This window comes from Taudactylus pleione, unplaced genomic scaffold (assembly GCF_031769625.1).
Source record: "Taudactylus pleione unplaced genomic scaffold, aTauple2 ptg000313l, whole genome shotgun sequence".
Lineage (NCBI taxonomy): Eukaryota > Metazoa > Chordata > Amphibia > Anura > Myobatrachidae > Taudactylus > Taudactylus pleione.
In genome coordinates, this window is record NW_028284714.1 from 8014363 (window position 1) to 8032458 (window position 18096).

Here is an 18096-nt window from a genome sequence, read left to right on the forward strand (position 1 = left end):
CGACTCCTCCATGTATCCGGTCTTCTCTCCTCTATGCTCTCAGTTCCCAGAATGCCTGGCGCAGCCACATCATCATGTGGTGTGCCGCACAGGCATTCTAGGAGGCAATCGGAGGGCAAGTAGCTATCATGATGGTGGCACCGGGGTGGTCTCTGATGGCGGGCAAGCACGGGCGGACACCATCTAATTAGATGTAACTGGCGGGGACCCTACTTGCCCGCCCCTAAAACCGCCACTGTTGCTTAGTGTGTGCCTGCTGGTTCACCTTTATTACTGCTATAACACATGCAATCTGCCATCTACTGAAATTAATATGTACTAGTACTGATGATTTATTACTAGGGTTATGGTTTCTAATTGACCTTGTCTAGTGCGAAGATGTTTTTATGTGCTGGTACTCTGAATGAAACCATTCCCTCTCATCTCCCCCAGATCAAATCAGTATTACCTTTCCAGAATTAATCCATATTATTTTGTACCTAAGTTACTGTATATGTTGAAGAAAGAGGTATTCATCAGATAATGGTGACTTACAAATATCAAAGAGTATCCAAATTATGTGTGTCTTTTTTCAGATTCTCATGTATGTTCTGTTTAGTGCTGTATTTAATCAGTAGTCTGAGCAATATTTTGGCTATTTTTCAAATTAAATGAAACCCTTTACATATTCTCTTAACTTCTGTTATCTTTATAGCCATTATTTATTTTGAAAAGTAGAATATAGTGTTTATTGTACAATCATATTTGTAGTTTTTTTTTAAAAAACTTAATTTTTATTTTGCAGTTTTAAACTTTGAAGAACCATCAATATTTTTTTGTGCTTTGGGACTATTCAATTTCATCATTAGATGACAATTATTGTATACTAATTACAAATATTGTCTCAGATAACAAAATAGGCTATATGTTGAAAATAATAAATATGGAAGGTATTGATTCCATCATATTGATCCCAGAGTAAGAAAGTGTAACATGTAACGTATAATGAACATGCATAAACTTGTGTCTAAATTCATGTTATATTATATTATCTCATTTTTTACTAAAATAACCTATGGTTAAATAAAAAAAAGTGTGTGCTGTAATAAAATTTGTTAAATGATAATGGAACTTCTGGTGTTCTGTTTATCGTGAGATATTCATCAAATATTACTGTAAATTCTAATAAATAATAATGTGAAGAAAATTACTATGCATAAAGTGTGAAAAAACTAAAATCATTGAGGATAAACTCAGATTTTACTGTTCTTCTCCAAATATTATTATTATTCTTCTGTTTGAAGGCTTTCACATAAAGCTTTATCACCATATTACTATGATCAATCTCTATTGCCTGTGTCACTAATATCATTATGACTGATTTCTATACCATAATTACTTTAAAAAAACAAGACAAACAGGAGCTTCCATACACATGCTATACCATATAGGTATATTGCTATAGTTGTTTAGTCATATATGTTACACTGATCCAAAAAGGAACACATCATTTTTACTCATGTACAAAGCTATCAAACATGAAGGTCCACTGGTTTTCTCCTTTATCATCTATATTTAGCCTCAATATATTGCTTTATAAAGGTTTATTCTGGAGAAAGTGTTCTAATATTAACGGTCATTAATAAAGGTTTTTTAATTACTACATGAGGGGTCTTTCTACGAAAGACAGAAACATGTGCTTTTGCTCCCTATCAAGGACTACTGCAGAGCTAATGCTAAAAGTAGTAAATGCTGGCTAAGAGATTTGCCAGCTATCTTGAGTGAAAGCTTCACCATGCAAACCAAGGGGAAGGAGGAAGAAGAAGAGGACGAGGTAGAACAGGAGGAGGTAGAGAAGGAGGAAGAAGACTTATTTAAGTAAAACATTATCTTCCAATGTCTATATCTATGTATTAGTAAATTGCGGTTAGCGGTGATATCATCATGTCTCAAATGTTTTGCCCATTGTAAAGACAACTGTCAGCTCAGGGCAACTGCAGCCCAGGGTGGCTTACACTTCACACACAGTGGCTGGCATTTCACATGGATACAAATGTTAACACTTTCTCACAAATTTCTTAGGATGTTTAGCTCTTACTACTCTGCCTTTGTAACTGGCTTTCCTCCGTTAGCTAGCCATACACTAAAGCAGTGGTTCCCAAACCGTGCACCGTGGCACCCTGGGGTGCCTTGGGACACTTGCAATGGTGCCTCAGGTTGGTTGTCAAGCAAAAAAAAAATACAAATAATTTATGTTCAATGTAATCTAAATATGTAGACAAAAAGAAGCAGAAACCTGTCCACCACCACATAACCGAACCTAAGGATGGCAGGTAAGCACAATTTACTTCACTTTACTGCTTTTCTGAATTTCTCAATAACAAACATTTGGCCCAGGGGTGCCGTGAAACCATGCTGTTATTGTAGGGCGCCAAGATTCAAAAAAGTTTGGGAACCACTGCACTAGAGTAATATTGTTTCAACCAGCCAACTAGTTCACACCATACCATACTGTCATTGGCAGGGGAATTTGCATTCCTGACTTTGGTGGTGATGGATTGGCAGTTGGCCCTCATCAAAGCCTTGAGTTGTTGGTAATGAGCTGGCTGTTGACCTACATTTAAGAATCTCATTGCTGGTGATGTGCTGGCAGTTGGCCCCCATCTGCACCTTCTATTGAATTATTTGGGGAACATAGCAATACTGTGTGTAGGGTCATTTTTTCTTCACAACTTTATCCCTCTTTTCAATAAATAATTTAATAAAACTGACCCTTTTCTCCTCCAACATATCTACATGCCTAAATTGTAGATAAGTTTTTGCCTCTACTCACTAGATGTACAGTACAAATGTAAGCTTACATCAGCCAATAGGAAATTTATAGGGAAAATATTAGTTCAATGTGTGTTGGGTAATAGGTGCAATTGGTTACACTTTTTATACTTAAATACTCACTTGATTTCATCATGTATAAAATTTGATAGAATTGTGTCTTCTGGCAAAAGCTTTAGGTGTATTTCTCTTGGTAACACATTTGATTGATGGTCGGGTACACTGAAAAAATATTTTTTCATAAAGAAGAATGTTCCCAATGTTCCAAGGAAGGTGCATACAATTAGTGATTTGTATTTCATGATTCTAGATAGAAATGAGATAGAAATATGTCAGTAAATGAGAAAGAGAAATGTCAGTAAATGAAATATAACACATCTGTAACACTTTTCCTTTCCTAAGAATTATGTTTTAAAGTGGAATGCTTGATCATTTTATTATTTTTACTTATTACTGTAAATTGTGAGGATCTTAACAAAACAATGATGAGAGGAAGCTTTTGAACCATTTAGAAGTAACTCTATGGGGTATATTTACCAGCAGGCGCGCACGGAGGGGGGTTTCTGAGTACCCAGAAACCCCCCCTGCCCACCAATCACTAAGTGTAGTGCAGACCGCAGTGAGTGCGGTCCACACTACACAGTAACAAACACACCGCTATCGAGTAGTACACTTGTACTGCCCGGCGGCGTTGTGTTTATTTTAGCAGCCAATGAGAGTCACACATGAGCTCCGCTTTCTGGCTCCTTCCGCAGCAGGTGATGGGAGAGACGTCATGACGTCATGATGTCTCTCCCATGGTGCAGACCGAGCCGCAAGGAGCAGACAGCGGTGGTGGCGGCAGGAGTGGGGATTCAGGTAAGGTGTGTGTGTGTAAGGGACACGAGCACTGACACTGGCACTGCATAGGGGGGCGCTACTGGGGGCACTGTATAGGGGGAGGCACTACTGGGGACACTATATAGGGGGGCCGCTACTGGGGGCACTGAATAGGGGGATGGCCCGTTCTGGGGGCACTAAATAGGGGGACTACTACTGTTAATAAGTGGCACTACTGGGAGGACTACTACTGGGGGCACAACTGGGAGAACTACTACTGGGGGCACTACAAAGGGGGGACTACTACTAGGGGGGAGGGGGGGCTTTAATAAATCATGCTGACTGTATTTATGTGCCTGCTGCATTCATGTTATTTAGTGATAGAGGTGTGTGTGTGTGTGTGTGGGTGTGTGTGTCTGAACTGGGTCAGTCAGTGTGTGTGTACCCCGTCATAGGCTGAGTGATATATTTTACTGTAGTGGTCCTAAATTCTGTGTAAGCTGTTTCTATCTATCTATCTATCTATCTATCTATCTATCTATCTATCTATCTATCTATCTGTGGCTAGATGTCTTTTCATTGGTTTGGTAACCAAGGATTTGTAAACCCCACTTTCAAAATCCTGTGTTTGCCACTGACCAGAGTGCGGGCTTATAGAAGTGGTGGTGTTGCCCATAGCAGCCAATCAGATTCTACTTATTTATCTAGCACCTTCTAGAACAGGGGTTCCCAACCACGGTCCTCAAGGCACACTAACAGTTCAGGTTTTAAGGAAAGCCATACTTGAAAATAGGTGTCTTAATTAGTACCTCGGTTATTTTGATTTAACCATATGTGCTCAACCATGGAAATCACTAATACCTGGACTGTTAGTGTGCCTTGAGGACCGAGGTTGGGAAACACTGGGCCTGATTCAGAGCCGGACACTATTTGCGGACGGTCATTCCAAAAAAGGGTCCGGCTATTTAAATTGAGCGCTCGCTCATTGCGGTTTGTTGACGCCTCTATGTCTGAGCGAGCTAATGAAAAATGCGCTCGCTGTTTTGTAAAGACGCCCCTTTGCCGTTCGCATCACACGTCATCTCCGGTATTTATTTTATTAATCGGTTACATCGAAAGGCATCTGAATTGCTCGCAGTGCTTGTGGTAGGTTTTTCCTACCGCAATCACTGCGAGCAGTTCAGGCTAAAAGACAACCAAGTGACGTGATCGATGACGCTCCTTTACTAATTATGCACTCCCATTAAACACCCTTTTGACCATTTGGCACGCCTGCGTTCGGATCTCCACTTCCCCGTTTTCAAGCACCTTCCCCTGTTACCACCCACAAACGGTACATTCTGTCAATCAAATTAGCAGCCCCTCGCTGTTTTGCGAGCGCACGATTTCCGACCGCAATGACTGGTTTGTGCATGCGCATTATGACCCATACGCATGCGCAGTTGTGCAAACATCGCTCATAGCGAACGAGTGGCCGCTTACGAGCGGCTCTGAATCAGGCCCACTGTTCTAGAAGATAATAGATAGAATCTGATTGATTGATATTGGCAACACCTCCACTTCAGTAAATATACCCCATATAAGTATATAACCACAGACAGTACATTAGGAGTACACTAGGCCCTGGGTGTACAGGATAAGTGAGTTACACAGCAGAGGTGCTGGTGGTGATTAGTCCACATATAGTATAGATTAACCAGGATTTAGTTTTATTTAACCAGGTAGAACAACAAGTTTGCATAGAGAGACATGGATGAACAGATCTAACAGAACAATTTATGCAGCCTGCAGTAGCACTTCGGAGGTCAGGCCTTATGCTAAGCCACGGCAGGACCTAGAGACTGCTGCCTCTGATGATATTTAGAATTGAGGCAGCACAGAGTGCTCCTCATTGAACACAACACCTTTTATAAAACAGCAGCCTGTTTTATACTTCTGTTTTATTTATTTTGCAGAAATAGCGTACACTACTGTACTTGCAAAGAAAAATTCAGTGTACACATGTTAAGGTTAGGGCCCGATTAACAATGCGGTGGGATAGAGCTGTGGCTACAGGCCCCCACATAAAAGAGGCTCACAGGAGTAGTCATCGGTATTGTTAGTCAGTGCGCCCACCCTGTTGTCCGATTTGCTATCATCTCCCTCCCACTCTGCTCTCTGCCACAGGAACAATCTAATATTGGGCACTCTTTACACACAGGGCAGGCTGCATTACTGTTATCTGTGCTCTGCTCAGCAGGCTGTATGTAAGCTGCGATATGATGTCACATCACGTATACAGAGAGAGGAGCAGCAGCAGACACCATCACTGTCCTCCGCTGTCTAGTGTGGATGCAGTCACCACAACGGTGCTGACTTAAGGCACACATCCACTAACAGACCTCAAAACGACTGCACGATTGCGACATTGCAATCGTGCAGTCATTTGTCAGCCTGTGATGTGCCTACACTGAACGAGCAGTCGTTCAGTGAAGGCACATCAATCATCTGCATGCAAACATGTTGAGCCTGACATTATCAGTGATGGTTCAAGGGGCGGGCAAGCAGGGCTATCGCCCGGGGCGCTGCGGCCTGAGGGCGCGGCCGCAGTCTCCCCACCGGCGTTGTCTGACCTGATGGCGCTCGTCCAATTTGCCCGCCGCGGCAGCACCGCCGTCCGCATTAGCGCCACACTATGAGCTTCAGCTGTTCTCTGAAAAGAGCCCTCACCCTCCTACTGTCTACCGCACCAGAATGCCGACGGTAAAATAACTGGCAGACGTGATGACGTCACATCACTTGACGTCGTTGCGGCTGCACATGGCATTCTGCGAGCGACCGTGGAGGAGTGAGGAGGGTCACGGTGGAATGGAACAGCGGCGCAGCCTTGAGGTCCTGATGCTGTGGAGAAGTTACCCATTCTCAACACTTTCAATACTCCCTGTGACAGGCAAGTTAAGTCCCTGGCCCCAGCATACATACATGCCCGAGGGCTCCTTTATCCCCACTCCATGTGTCCAGCCTGCTCATCACACAAAGTGTGCTTCTAACACCAAGAGACACACAGTACCTGTGTCTAGCACCACCTAGCAAATACTTTACTGGTCAAACTAGTCAAAAGTTTCTAATTCCAGTTCCCCCATTCCAACAGATGCCCGGAGCTGAGTTTCTACACAGGACAGAGCTGTCCCATTAGCAAGAATCCAGGTCCTTTGTGCATACTGTAATGTCAGGAGTCTCAGTACAAACATTCAGAGGCGGATTGGCCATTAAATTTTGCGGGATGAATCTCGGTGGGCCGATTGGTTGTGGGGCCGCTTTTCAATTGTGGCCCTGCCCCCCGACTCGCGTCACCCGGCCTGGTCGGTGTTAGTTGCGGGGGCTCAGGGGGATTACCTTCTGAGACACATTGAAGAGATCAGTGCTTTCAGACAGGGGGCCATACTCGATGCTGTGGCCATGCCCACATCACACCCCCAGTATGGAAGCACTGGTCTCTTCAATGTGTTGCAGCCAGCTCAGCAGATGATTCCTGCCTCCCCCCTGAGGCTAGGTGACATCTATGGTGTGGTCTGGAGGGGACATCTGTGTACAGAGGGTAGTTGATCTGTGTTAGTGGGAGGAATCTATGTATGATTAAGTGCTGTGTGTGTGTGTGAGGGGGGGAGCTGAAGGAGGGGAGTAAAGAGCTGTATGTGGGGGGTCTGAGTGACTTAAGGGAGTGTGTGTGTGAGGGGGGGATCTGTATGGATGGAGTGCTGTATGTGTGTGTGTGGGGGGGAATCTATGGCTGGAGTGCTGTATGTGTGTGGGGGGGTATCTGTGTGGCTGAAGTGCTGTATGTGTGTGTGGGGGGGATCTGTGTGGCTGGAGTGCTGTATGTGTGTGTGGAGGGGTATCTGTGTGACTGAAGTGCTGTATGTGTGTGTGGAGGGGTATCTGTGTGGCTGGAGTGCTGTATGTGTGTTGGGGGTATCTGTGTGGCTGAAGTGCTGTATGTGTGTGTGGGGGTGTGTCTGTGTGGCTGAAGAGCTGTATGTGTGTGAGGGGGGGAGATCTGTGTGGCTGGAGTGCTGTATGTGTGTGGGGGGTGTCTGTGTGGCTGAAGTGCTGTATGTGTGTGTGTGGAGGGGTATCTGTGTGGCTGAAGTGCTGTATGTGTGTGGGGGGATCTGTGTGGCTGAAGAGCTGTGTGTGTGTGTGGGGGTATCCGTGTGGCTGAAGTGCTGTATGTGTGTGTGGAGGGGTATCTGTGTGGCTGGAGTGCTGTATGTGTGTGGGGGGTATCTGTGTGGCTGAAGTGCTGTATGTGTGTGTGGGGAGGGTGTCTGTGTGGCTGAAGTGCTGTATGTGTGGGGGGGGAATCTGTGTGGCTGAAGTGCTGTATGTGTGTGGGGGGGTATCTGTGTGGCTGAAGTGCTGTGTGTGTGTGTAGGGGTATCTGTGTGGCTGGAGTGCTGTATGTGTGTGTGGGGGGGGGTGTCTGTGTGGTTGAAGTGCTGTATGTGTGTGAGGGGGAGGATATGTGAGACTGGAGTGCTGTATGTGTGTGGGGGGTATCTGTGTGGCTGAAGTGCTGTATGTGTGTGGGGGGTATCTGTGCGGCTGAAGTGCTGTATGTGTGTGTGGGGGGGTATCTGAGTGGCTGAAGTGCTGTATGTGTGTGAGGGGGGGGATCTGTGTGGCTGGAGTGCTGTATGTGTGTGGGGGGTATCTGTGTGGCTGATGTGCTGTATGTGTGTGGGGGGGTATCTGTGTGGCTGGAGTGCTGTATGTGTGTGAGGGGGGGTGTCTGTGTGGCTGAAGTGCTGTATGTGTGTGAGGGGGGGTGTCTGTGTGGCTGAAGTGCTGTATGTGTGTGAGGGGGGGGGTGTCTGTGTGGCTGAAGTGCTGTATGTGTGTGGGGGGGTATCTGTGTGGCTGGAGTGCTGTATGTGTGTGTGGGGGGGTGTCTGTGTGGCTGAAGTGCTGTATGTGTGTGAGGGGGGGATCTGTGTGGCTGGAGTGCTGTATGTGTGTGGGGGGTATCTGTGTGGCTGAAGTGCTGTATGTGTGTGGGGGGGTTATCTGTGTGGCTGAAGTGCTGTATGTGTGTGGGGGGTATCTGTGTGGCTGAAGTGCTGTATGTGTGTGAGGGGGGGATCTGTGTGGCTGGAGTGCTGTATGTGTGTGTAGGGGTATCTGTGTGGCTGAAGTGCTGTATGTGTGTGGGGGGTATCTGTGTGGCTGAAGTGCTGTATGTGTGTGTGTGGGGGGTGTCTGTGTGGCTGAAGTGCTGTGTGTGTGTGGGGGGGGTATCTGTGTGGCTGGAGTACTGTATGTGTGTGGGGGGGATATCTGTGTGGCTGAAGTGCTGTATGTGTGTGGGGGGGTTATCTGTGTGGCTGAAGTGCTGTATGTGTGTGGGGGGTATCTGTGTGGCTGAAGTGCTGTATGTGTGTGGGGGGGATATCTGTGTGGCTGGAGTGCTGTATGTGTGAGGGGGATCTGTGTGGCTGAAGTGCTGTATGTGTGTGAGGGGGGGATCTGTGTGGCTGAAGTGCTGTATGTGTGTGAGGGGGGGGTCTGTGTGGCTGGAGTGCTGTATGTGTGTGAGGGGGGTATCTGTGTGGCTGGAGTGCTGTATATGTGTTGGGGGTATCTGTGTGGCTGAAGTGCTGTATGTGTGTGAGGGGGGGGTCTGTGTGGGTGGAGTGCTGTATGTGTGTAAGGGGGGGTCTGTGTTGCTGAAGTGCTGTATGTGTGTGGGGGGTATCTGTGTGGCTGAAGTGCTGTATGTGTGTGGGGGGGTATCTGTGTGGCTGGAGTGCTGTATGTGTGTGGGGGGTATCTGTGTGGCTGAAGTGCTGTATGTGTGTGGGGGTATCTGTGTGGCTGAAGTGCTGTATGTGTGTGTGTGGGGTATCTGTGTGGCTGAAGTGCTGTATGTGTGTGGGGGGGGGTATCTGTGTGGCTGGAGTGCTGTATGTGTGAGTGGGAGAGAGCTGTCATTATTGCCATGTGTGAATCATGTGTCTACATTTTATCAGTCACATCAAAGCACTGTTGCTCGAGGCCCATTTATCATTCTATATTTGCTGCTATATACCTGAAAACACCTGTTTTTGGGGGTTAACTGCAAATATTTAGTTTCCCCATTCCCTCTTGCAGCCGCTTCCCCCATGTTGCCAAATTTACCAACATTTGGATATTTGCCCCGCAGCTAACGCCACCAGAAAACGGCTTCAGCCTCTGTAGCCTATGGGCTACAGTTCAAATGATTAATCGGCAGAGGGAACCCTCCCCCACCAATGGTGGCAGTGCATGAGCAGTCAGCGGGACTGCGCATGCGCAGCAGCCCCTGTAGCTCTCCGGGCACATTGCAGTGATGGGTTCCTTTCGGAGCCCCTGTCCCTGAATGTTCCGGATGGAACATTTTGCAATGTTATCATGGACGGTAATATCATGCCCAGATCACATTGTAATTGCGATCATTAATAAATGGGGGCCTTGGTGTGCAAATAGGTATCATGATGACCCTTAAAGTGCATGACACTTGGGGTGGTATGCATTAAGCATCCCACCACTCATCGCAATCATAGCAGCATTTAGTAACGCCATACGCTTGAGCAATTGTGGTTAAAATCGCTTTCAGGTGAGCTGTCCTTTGCGATAGAGGAACTTCAGGGGTAATGACTTAGAAGTACCTGTGCGCATGCGTCATATGACCAGCGTGCTTTTGATATTTATTAATTATCAGATCCTAGTCCTGATAATTATAATTTCTTATTGCAGCTACTTGCGTGTATATATATATATATATATATATATATATGGTCAACATATTTACTTTCCTTTTTTGGGGGTGCACATCTCCTTCTTGCCTCTGGGTGACTGGGATGAACTTACGCCACTGACTGACAGCGGTGGTTGGTGCAGCCGCAGGGGGTAAGTTAAGGGGCTGCTCAGGGCAGTCTGTCAGCCCGATTGTCTGATCTCCACTCTCCCCTCCCCAGGCTGTGAAGAAGTTTAAAGTCATAGCCCTAAGTCTCTTACGTTAACTTCACCGTCTGGGGAGAGACCACAGTGGAGAGGAGACAATCGGCTGGCCGCAGCAGACTGTCAGTGCCTGGTGGTAGCAGTGGTCAGCTAGCCATCAGAGGTCAGGGCTGGGTGTTTATTTAAAATTATTTAAAATCAAATTTCAAATTAATGATGAGATGAGGGCAATGGGGCTGGGAGATGGAGTCTGTAGAGAGGGATGTCTATGGTGGGGGCCTTGGGGAGAAATGATTAATGATGACCTGAGGGGGGTGGGGTATTCTGTACTTAGATACTAGATATGATCTGTCTGTGGGGGGAGGGGTGTTCTGCCGAACTAGAGATGATTTGTCTGCGGAGGTGTGTTATTTTGTGCTAAGTGCCTGCTGGGGACTATGCTGTGAGGGGTTGTGCTCTGAGGGGGCTGTCATATGAGGGGGATTGTGCTGTGAGAGGGTCTGTGCTATGCAGGTGATCTTGCCGAGAGGTGCTGTGCTGAGGAGGACTGGTGTGAAGGGCTGCGATGAGGAGGCTGAGCTGTGGAGGACTGTACTATGGGGCGACTGTGATGAGAGAGGCTGTGTTATGAGGGGCTGATTTGGGAAAGCAGTGCTATGAAGGGGGCTTGCAAGTGGGCAACTATGTTGAGGATGACTGTGGTATGAAGGTCTGTGATAAGGGGGCTGAGCTGTGGAGGACTGTGCTATGAGGGGGACTGTGATGAGGGGGCTGTGCTGAAGGGGGCTGTGAGGAGTGCTGTGAGGGGAGAGGGTTTTGCTGTGCTGTGGGAGGATGTTGTGATATGGGGAGAGGGTTGACACTGGAGGCACAGAGGAGATGGTGCTGGGGCAAAATGGAGATGGCAATGGGGGCAAAGAGGAACTGGAGCTGGACAATGGAATGTATTGGAGAGACCCAGGTGGATGGTATTCGAGAGTGACAGGGAGAAGATACAGGATGATGGTACTGGCGGGAACCTCTGTTGCATGTTGATGACATTGGCTTTATTCCTACGCTTACAGGCGGCTTCTGGATCATGTGATCTCCAGCATGAATAGTGACTGCCAAGACACAGCCTGTCCAGGGAGGATCAATTTCTTCAGCAGTTCCTTGTTGCAGAGAAATCATATAGGTAAGAAAACACTTATTCACATGCTGTGCTTATTCACTGGAGAGAGGGGCTGGGGGCATATCCATCAGCTCCCAGAGCACTGGGCATGCCCCCAGCATGATGAAAACAAGGGGACTAGCTTGCGGGCGTAGCATTTCACATGCGGCCACACCCCTAGCTGCATTTGTTCAGGTGCGCGCCTTTGCCGCGCACATGGGTCCACTTTTGGGATTTTTTCCAGGGCCACATTAGGTTCTCAATCCGCCCCTGCATACATTTCCTTCTATAGTGAGGAATATATATATATATATATATATATATATATACATACACAGTCAGGTGCATAAATATTGGGACATTGACAGAATTTTGATATTTTGGCCTCTATTCACCACCACAATGGCTTTGAAATGAAACAAACAAGATGTGCTTTAACTGCAGACTTTCAGATTTAATTTGAGGGTAATTACATCCAAATCAGGTGAACGGTATAGGAATTACAACGGTTTCTGTATTTGCCTCCCACTTTTTAAAGGGCCAAAAGTAATGGGACAAACTAAACAATCCTAAATCAAACTTTCACTTTTTAATACTTTGTTGCAAATCCTTTGCAGGCAATTACAGCCTGAAGTCTGGAACGCATAGACATCACCAGACGCTGGGTTTCATCCCTGGTGATGCTCTGCCAGGCCTCTACTGCAAATGTTCCTGCTTGTTCTTGGGGCATTTCCCCTTCAGTTTTGTCTTCATCAAGTGAAATGCATGCTCAATCGGATTCAGGTAAGGGGACTGACTTGGCCATTGCATAACATTCCACTTTTTAGCCTTAAAAAAAATTATTGGTTGCTTTTGCAGTATGCTTCAGCTCATTGTCCATCTGCACTGTGAAGCGCCGTCCAATGAGTTCTGAAGCATTTGACTGAATATGAGCATAAAATATTGCCCGAAACACTTCAGAATTCATTCTGCTGCTTTTGTCAGCAGTCACATCTTCAATAAATACAAGGGTACCGGTTCCATTGGTAGCCATACATGCCCACGCCATGACACTACCACCACCATGCTTCACTGATGAGGTGGTATGTTTTGGATCATGAGCAGTTCCTTTCCTTCTCCATACTTTTCTCTTCCCATCACTCTGGTACAAGTTGATCTTTGTCTCATCTGTCCATAGGATGTTGTTCCAGAACTGTAATGGCTTTTTTAGATGTTGTTTAGCAAACTAATCTGGTCTTCCTGTTTTTGAGGCTCACCAATGGTTTATATCGTGTGGTGAACCCTCTATATTCATTCTTGTGAAGTCTACTCTTGATTGTTGACTTTGACACATATACACCTACCTCCTGGAGAGTGTTCTTGATTTGGCCAACTGTTGTGAAGGGGTTTTTCTTCACCAGGGAATTAATTCTTCTGTCATCCACCACAGTTGTTTTCCGTGGTCTTCCGGGTCTTTTGGTGTTGCTGAGCTCTCCGATGCATTCTTTCTTTTTAAGAATGTTCCAAACAGTTGATTTGGCCACACCTAATGTTTTTGCTATCTCTCTGATGGGTTTGTTTTGATTTTTCAGCCTAATGATGGCTTGCTTCACTGATAGTGACAGCTCTTTGGATCTCATATTGAGAGTCGACAGCAACTGATTCTAAATGCAAATGTCACACCTTGAATCAACTCCAGACCTTTTACCTGCTTAATTGATAATGAAATAACGAGGGAATAGTCCACACCTGTCCATGAAATAGTTTTTGAGTTGATAGTCCCATTACTTTTGGCCCCTTAAAAAGTGGGAGGCACATATAGAAACCGTTGTAATTCTTACACCGTTCACCTGATTTGGATGTAATTACCCTCAAATTAAATCTGAACGTCTGCAGTTAAAGCACATCTTGTTTGTTCCATTTCAAAGACATTGTGGTGGTGAATAGAGGCCAAAATATGAAAATTCTGTCAATGTCCCAATATTTATGCACCTGACTGTATATATATATATATATATATATATATATAAATATATATATATATTAGGGGTGTGCACCGGCCACTTTTCGTGTTTTGTGTTTTGGTTTTGGATCTGGATTGGTTTTGCCAAAACCACCCTTCCGTGTTTTGGGTTCTGGGTTTTGTGTTTTGGATCTGTATTTTTTTTTAAAAAAAGCATAAAAACAGCTTAAATCACAGAAGTTGTAGGTTTTTCTGCTCCTATGCTATTATTAACCTCAATAACCTTAATTTCCACTCATTTCCAGTCTATTCTGAACACCTCACACCTCACAATAGTGTTTTTATGTCCAAAAGGTTGCATCGAGGTAGCTGGATGACTATGCTAAGCGACACGAGTGGGCGGCACAAACACGTGACCCATCTAGGCGTGAAACTGCAGTGGCAGACAGGATGGCAGTTTGAAAAACTAGGCCCCAAACTGTACATAATGCAAAGAAAAAGAAGAGGTGCAAGATGGAATTGTCCTTGGGCCCTCCCACCCACCCCTATGTTGTATAAACAGGACATGCACACTTTAACAAACCAATCATTTCAGTGCCAGGGTCTGCCACACAACTGTGGCTGAAATGATTGGTTCGTTTGGGCCCCCGCAAAACAAGCTGGCAATTAATCTGTCCCTGCACAAACTGGCTCTACGGAGGCAAGATGTCATCCTCATCCTCCTCATCCACCGATTCCTCACCCTCTTCAGTGTGTACATCCTCATCCTCACAGAGTATTAATTCATCCCCGCTGGAACCACAGGTCCCTCTGTACGTTCTGGAGGCTGGTCTCCCTGGAAGAGTTGATAATTCATTTTATGAACATCATCTTCTCCACATTTTGTGGAAGCAACCTCCTACGCCTTTCGCTGACAAGGTTCCCGGCTGCACTAAACACTCTTTCGGAGTACACACTGGAGGGGGGGCAACTCAGGTAAAATAGAGCCAGTTTGTACAGGGACCTCCAAATTGCTTCTTTTTCCTGCCAGTACAGGTACGGACTGTCTGACATGCCTACTTGGATGCTGTCACCGATGTAATCCTTTAACAGACAGACGCACGCTTGTCGCTGCTGCTTTGAGGATGCAAGTGCGGCTACAGCCCACACAACTCACAAAGACAGAAAAAAAAAAAAGAATATTTTTATTGTTTGTGGAGCGCACTTTGAGGGTTACACCACCCTTTAACAGACAGACGCATGCTTGTCGCTGCTGCTTTGAGGATGCAAGTGCGGCTACAGCCCACACAATTCACAAAGACAGAAAAAAGAAGAAGAATATTTTTATTGTTTGTGTAGCACACTTTGAGGGTGTCACCACCCTTTAACAGACAGACGCACGCTTGTCGCTGCTGCTTTAAGGATGCAGGTGCGGCTACAGCCCACACAATTCACAAAGACAGAAAAAAGAAGAAGAATATTTTTATTGTTTGTGTAGCACACTTTGAGGGTGTCACCACCCTTTAACAGACAGACGCACGCTTGTCACTGCTGCTTTGAGGATGCAAGTGCGGCTACATCGCACACAAGTCACAAACACATTAAAAAAATAGTTTTTTATTTTTTGGAGCACTTTGAGAGTTACACCACCCTTTAACAGACAGATGCATGCTTGTCGCTGCTGCTTTGAGGACAGTATCATATGCAGTGACAGTAGACTTGTCAGAAATTGTTGGCACGTCCTTCAGTCCGGACCAGATGTCCAAACCAGCCCTTGACTTATGACAGAGGCGCACGCTTGGCGCTGCTACTATGTTGATGCACGTGCAGCTACATCGCACACAAGTCTCAAACACATTAAAAAAATAGTTTTTTATTTTTTGGAGCACTTTGAGGGTTACACCACCCTTTAACAGACAGACGCACGCTTGTCGCTGCTGCTTTGAGGATGCAAGTGCGGCTACAGCCCACACAATTCACAAAGACAGAAAAAAAAGAATAATATTTTTATTGTTTGTGTAGCACACTTTGAGGGTGTCACCACCATTTAACAGACAGACGCACGCTTGTCGCTGCTGCTTTAAGGATGCAGGTGCGGCTACAGCCGACACATTTCACAAAGACCGAAAAAAAAAGAACAATATTTTTATTGTTTGTGTAGCACACTTTGAGGGTGTCACCACCCTTTAACAGACAGATGCACGCTTGTCACTGCTGCTTTGAGGATGCAGGTGGAATCTAGACGGGATTTGGAACCGGGGACACACTACCTCCATCAATTGTCTAAATCCCACTGCACTAATGGCGGATACCGGACGCATGTCTAACACCAACATAGCAGTCAAGGCCTCAGTTATAAGTTTTGCTTCAGGATGACTGCTGTTGTACTTCATCCTCATCGCTAGGGACTGTTGGAGGGTCAATTGTTTAGTAAAAGTAGTGATGTTCCTACTTCCTCTCTGGGATGATGAACAACTCCCAGCAGCAGCAACAGCACTAGGAGGAAGTGGTTCTTGATCTTTCCCTATTTTATTTTTATCGGAGAAAGTTTGGTCCTCCATTTATGTTATATTGATATATACGTGCGGCTAAAGCACACACAAACACAGAAAATATTTTTTTATTTTTGCTGGAGAGTAGTGCACTTTGTGGGTTACACCACCCTTTAAGAAATGAGCCAGCCGGCTCTTTACTTATGGGACATAGGCGCACGCTTGGCGCTGCTCCTTTGTTGATGCACGTGCAGCCACTGTGCACACAAGTCACAAACACAGAAAATATATATTTTTTTGGTTTGGAGTGTACTTTGGGGGTTACAGCACCCTTTAACGGTCAAGCCAGCTGGCCCTTTACTTATGACACAGGCGCACGCTTGGCACTACTTTGTTGATGCACGTGCGGCTACTGCGCACACAATTCACAAACACAGAAAATAATTTTTTTTTTGGTTTGGACTGGAGTGTACTTTCGGGGGTTACAGCACCTTTAACGGTCAAGCCAGCTGGCCCTTTACTTATGACACAGGCGCACGCTTGGCACTACTTTGTTGATGCACGTGCAGCTACTGCGCACTCAATTCACAAACACAGAAAATAATTTTTTTTTTGGTTTGGACTGGAGTGTACTTTGGGGGTTACAGCACCCTTTAACGGTCAAGCCAGCCGGCCCTTTACTTATGACACAGGCGCACGCTTGGCACTACTTTGTTGATGCACGTGCGGCTACTGCGCACACAATTCACAAACACAGAAAATATTTTTTTTTTTGGTTTGGACTGGAGTGTACTTTCGGGGGTTACAGCACCCTTTAACGGTCAAGCCAGCCGGCCCTTTACTTATGACACAGGCGCACGCTTGGCACTACTTTGTTGATGCACGTGCGGCTACTGCGCACACAATTCACAAACACAGAAAATATTTTTTTTTTTGGTTTGGACTGGAGTGTACTTTCGGGGGTTACAGCACCCTTTAACGGTCAAGCCAGCCGGCCCTTTACTTATGACACAGGCACACGCTTGGCACTACTTTGTTGATGCACGTGCGGCAACTGCGCACACAATTCACAAACACAGAAAATAATTTTTTTTTTGGTTTTGACTGGAGTGTACTTTCGGGGGTTACAGCACCCTTAACGGTCAAGCCAGCCGGCCCTTTACTTATGACACAGGCGCCCGCTTGGCACTACTTTGTTGATGCACGTGCGGCTACTGCGCACACAATTCACAAACACAGAAAATATATTAATTTTTTAGCACTTGGGGGGAGCACCCCTGATGGACAGAGCACCCACTGGACAACACTACAGCACCCCTTTAGGACTGGGACACTGCACAGGACTTTGGAGTGGACACAGCCCCTATGGAGAACTGACTGCACAACACAGTCCAGCCAGCCCCTATGGACTTTGAAGTAGTGGACACAGCCCCTATTAACAACAGCAGCACAGCACAACACAGCCAGCCCCTATGGACTTTGAAGTAGTGGACAACAGCAGCACTACACTACACTACACTACACAGCCCTAACTCCCACCCTCCCTCTTCACTGTCCACAGCCGAGTGAGAAAATGGCGCCGACGCGGGTACCTCATATAGGATCCAAAACCCGCGAGACTCGGAAGGCGGGATGATGACGTTTTGCCTCGATTTCAGATCCGAGTCAGGCGGGAAAAGTCGAGCCTGACTCGGATCGGACTCGGATCGGGGGGGCTCGGATTTCAGAAATCCGAACCCGCTCACCCCTAATATATATATATATATATATATATATATATATATATATATATTATATAATGTATATGTCAGGTATGTGTGTGGACATGATTCATGTATGTATAACTGCGCATGTGTAATGCAGATATTAGTCAGTTGCATTTCTGAGATACTGTGATTGTATTTTTCACTGTCACTCTGGGACTGATCACCTGCTAGGTGACATTA

At 45.9% G+C, this 18096-nt stretch overlaps 1 protein-coding gene across 3 annotated transcripts in view; it reads right to left on the minus strand.

The window, feature by feature from the left end:
* Positions 1 to 18096, minus strand: part of LOC148510712 (N-acetylneuraminylgalactosylglucosyl-glucoside beta-1,4-N- acetylgalactosaminyltransferase 2-like) — a 301958-nt gene that overhangs the window by 165316 nt on the left and 118546 nt on the right. For all 3 annotated transcript variants that reach the window (XM_088442515.1, XM_088442514.1, XM_088442517.1), the window contains exon 2: positions 2935 to 3117. In XM_088442515.1, coding sequence (XP_088298641.1) covers positions 2935 to 3113 — 179 coding nt within the window. In that variant the 5' untranslated portion in view covers positions 3114 to 3117. The remainder of the gene's footprint in view (positions 1 to 2934; positions 3118 to 18096) is intronic.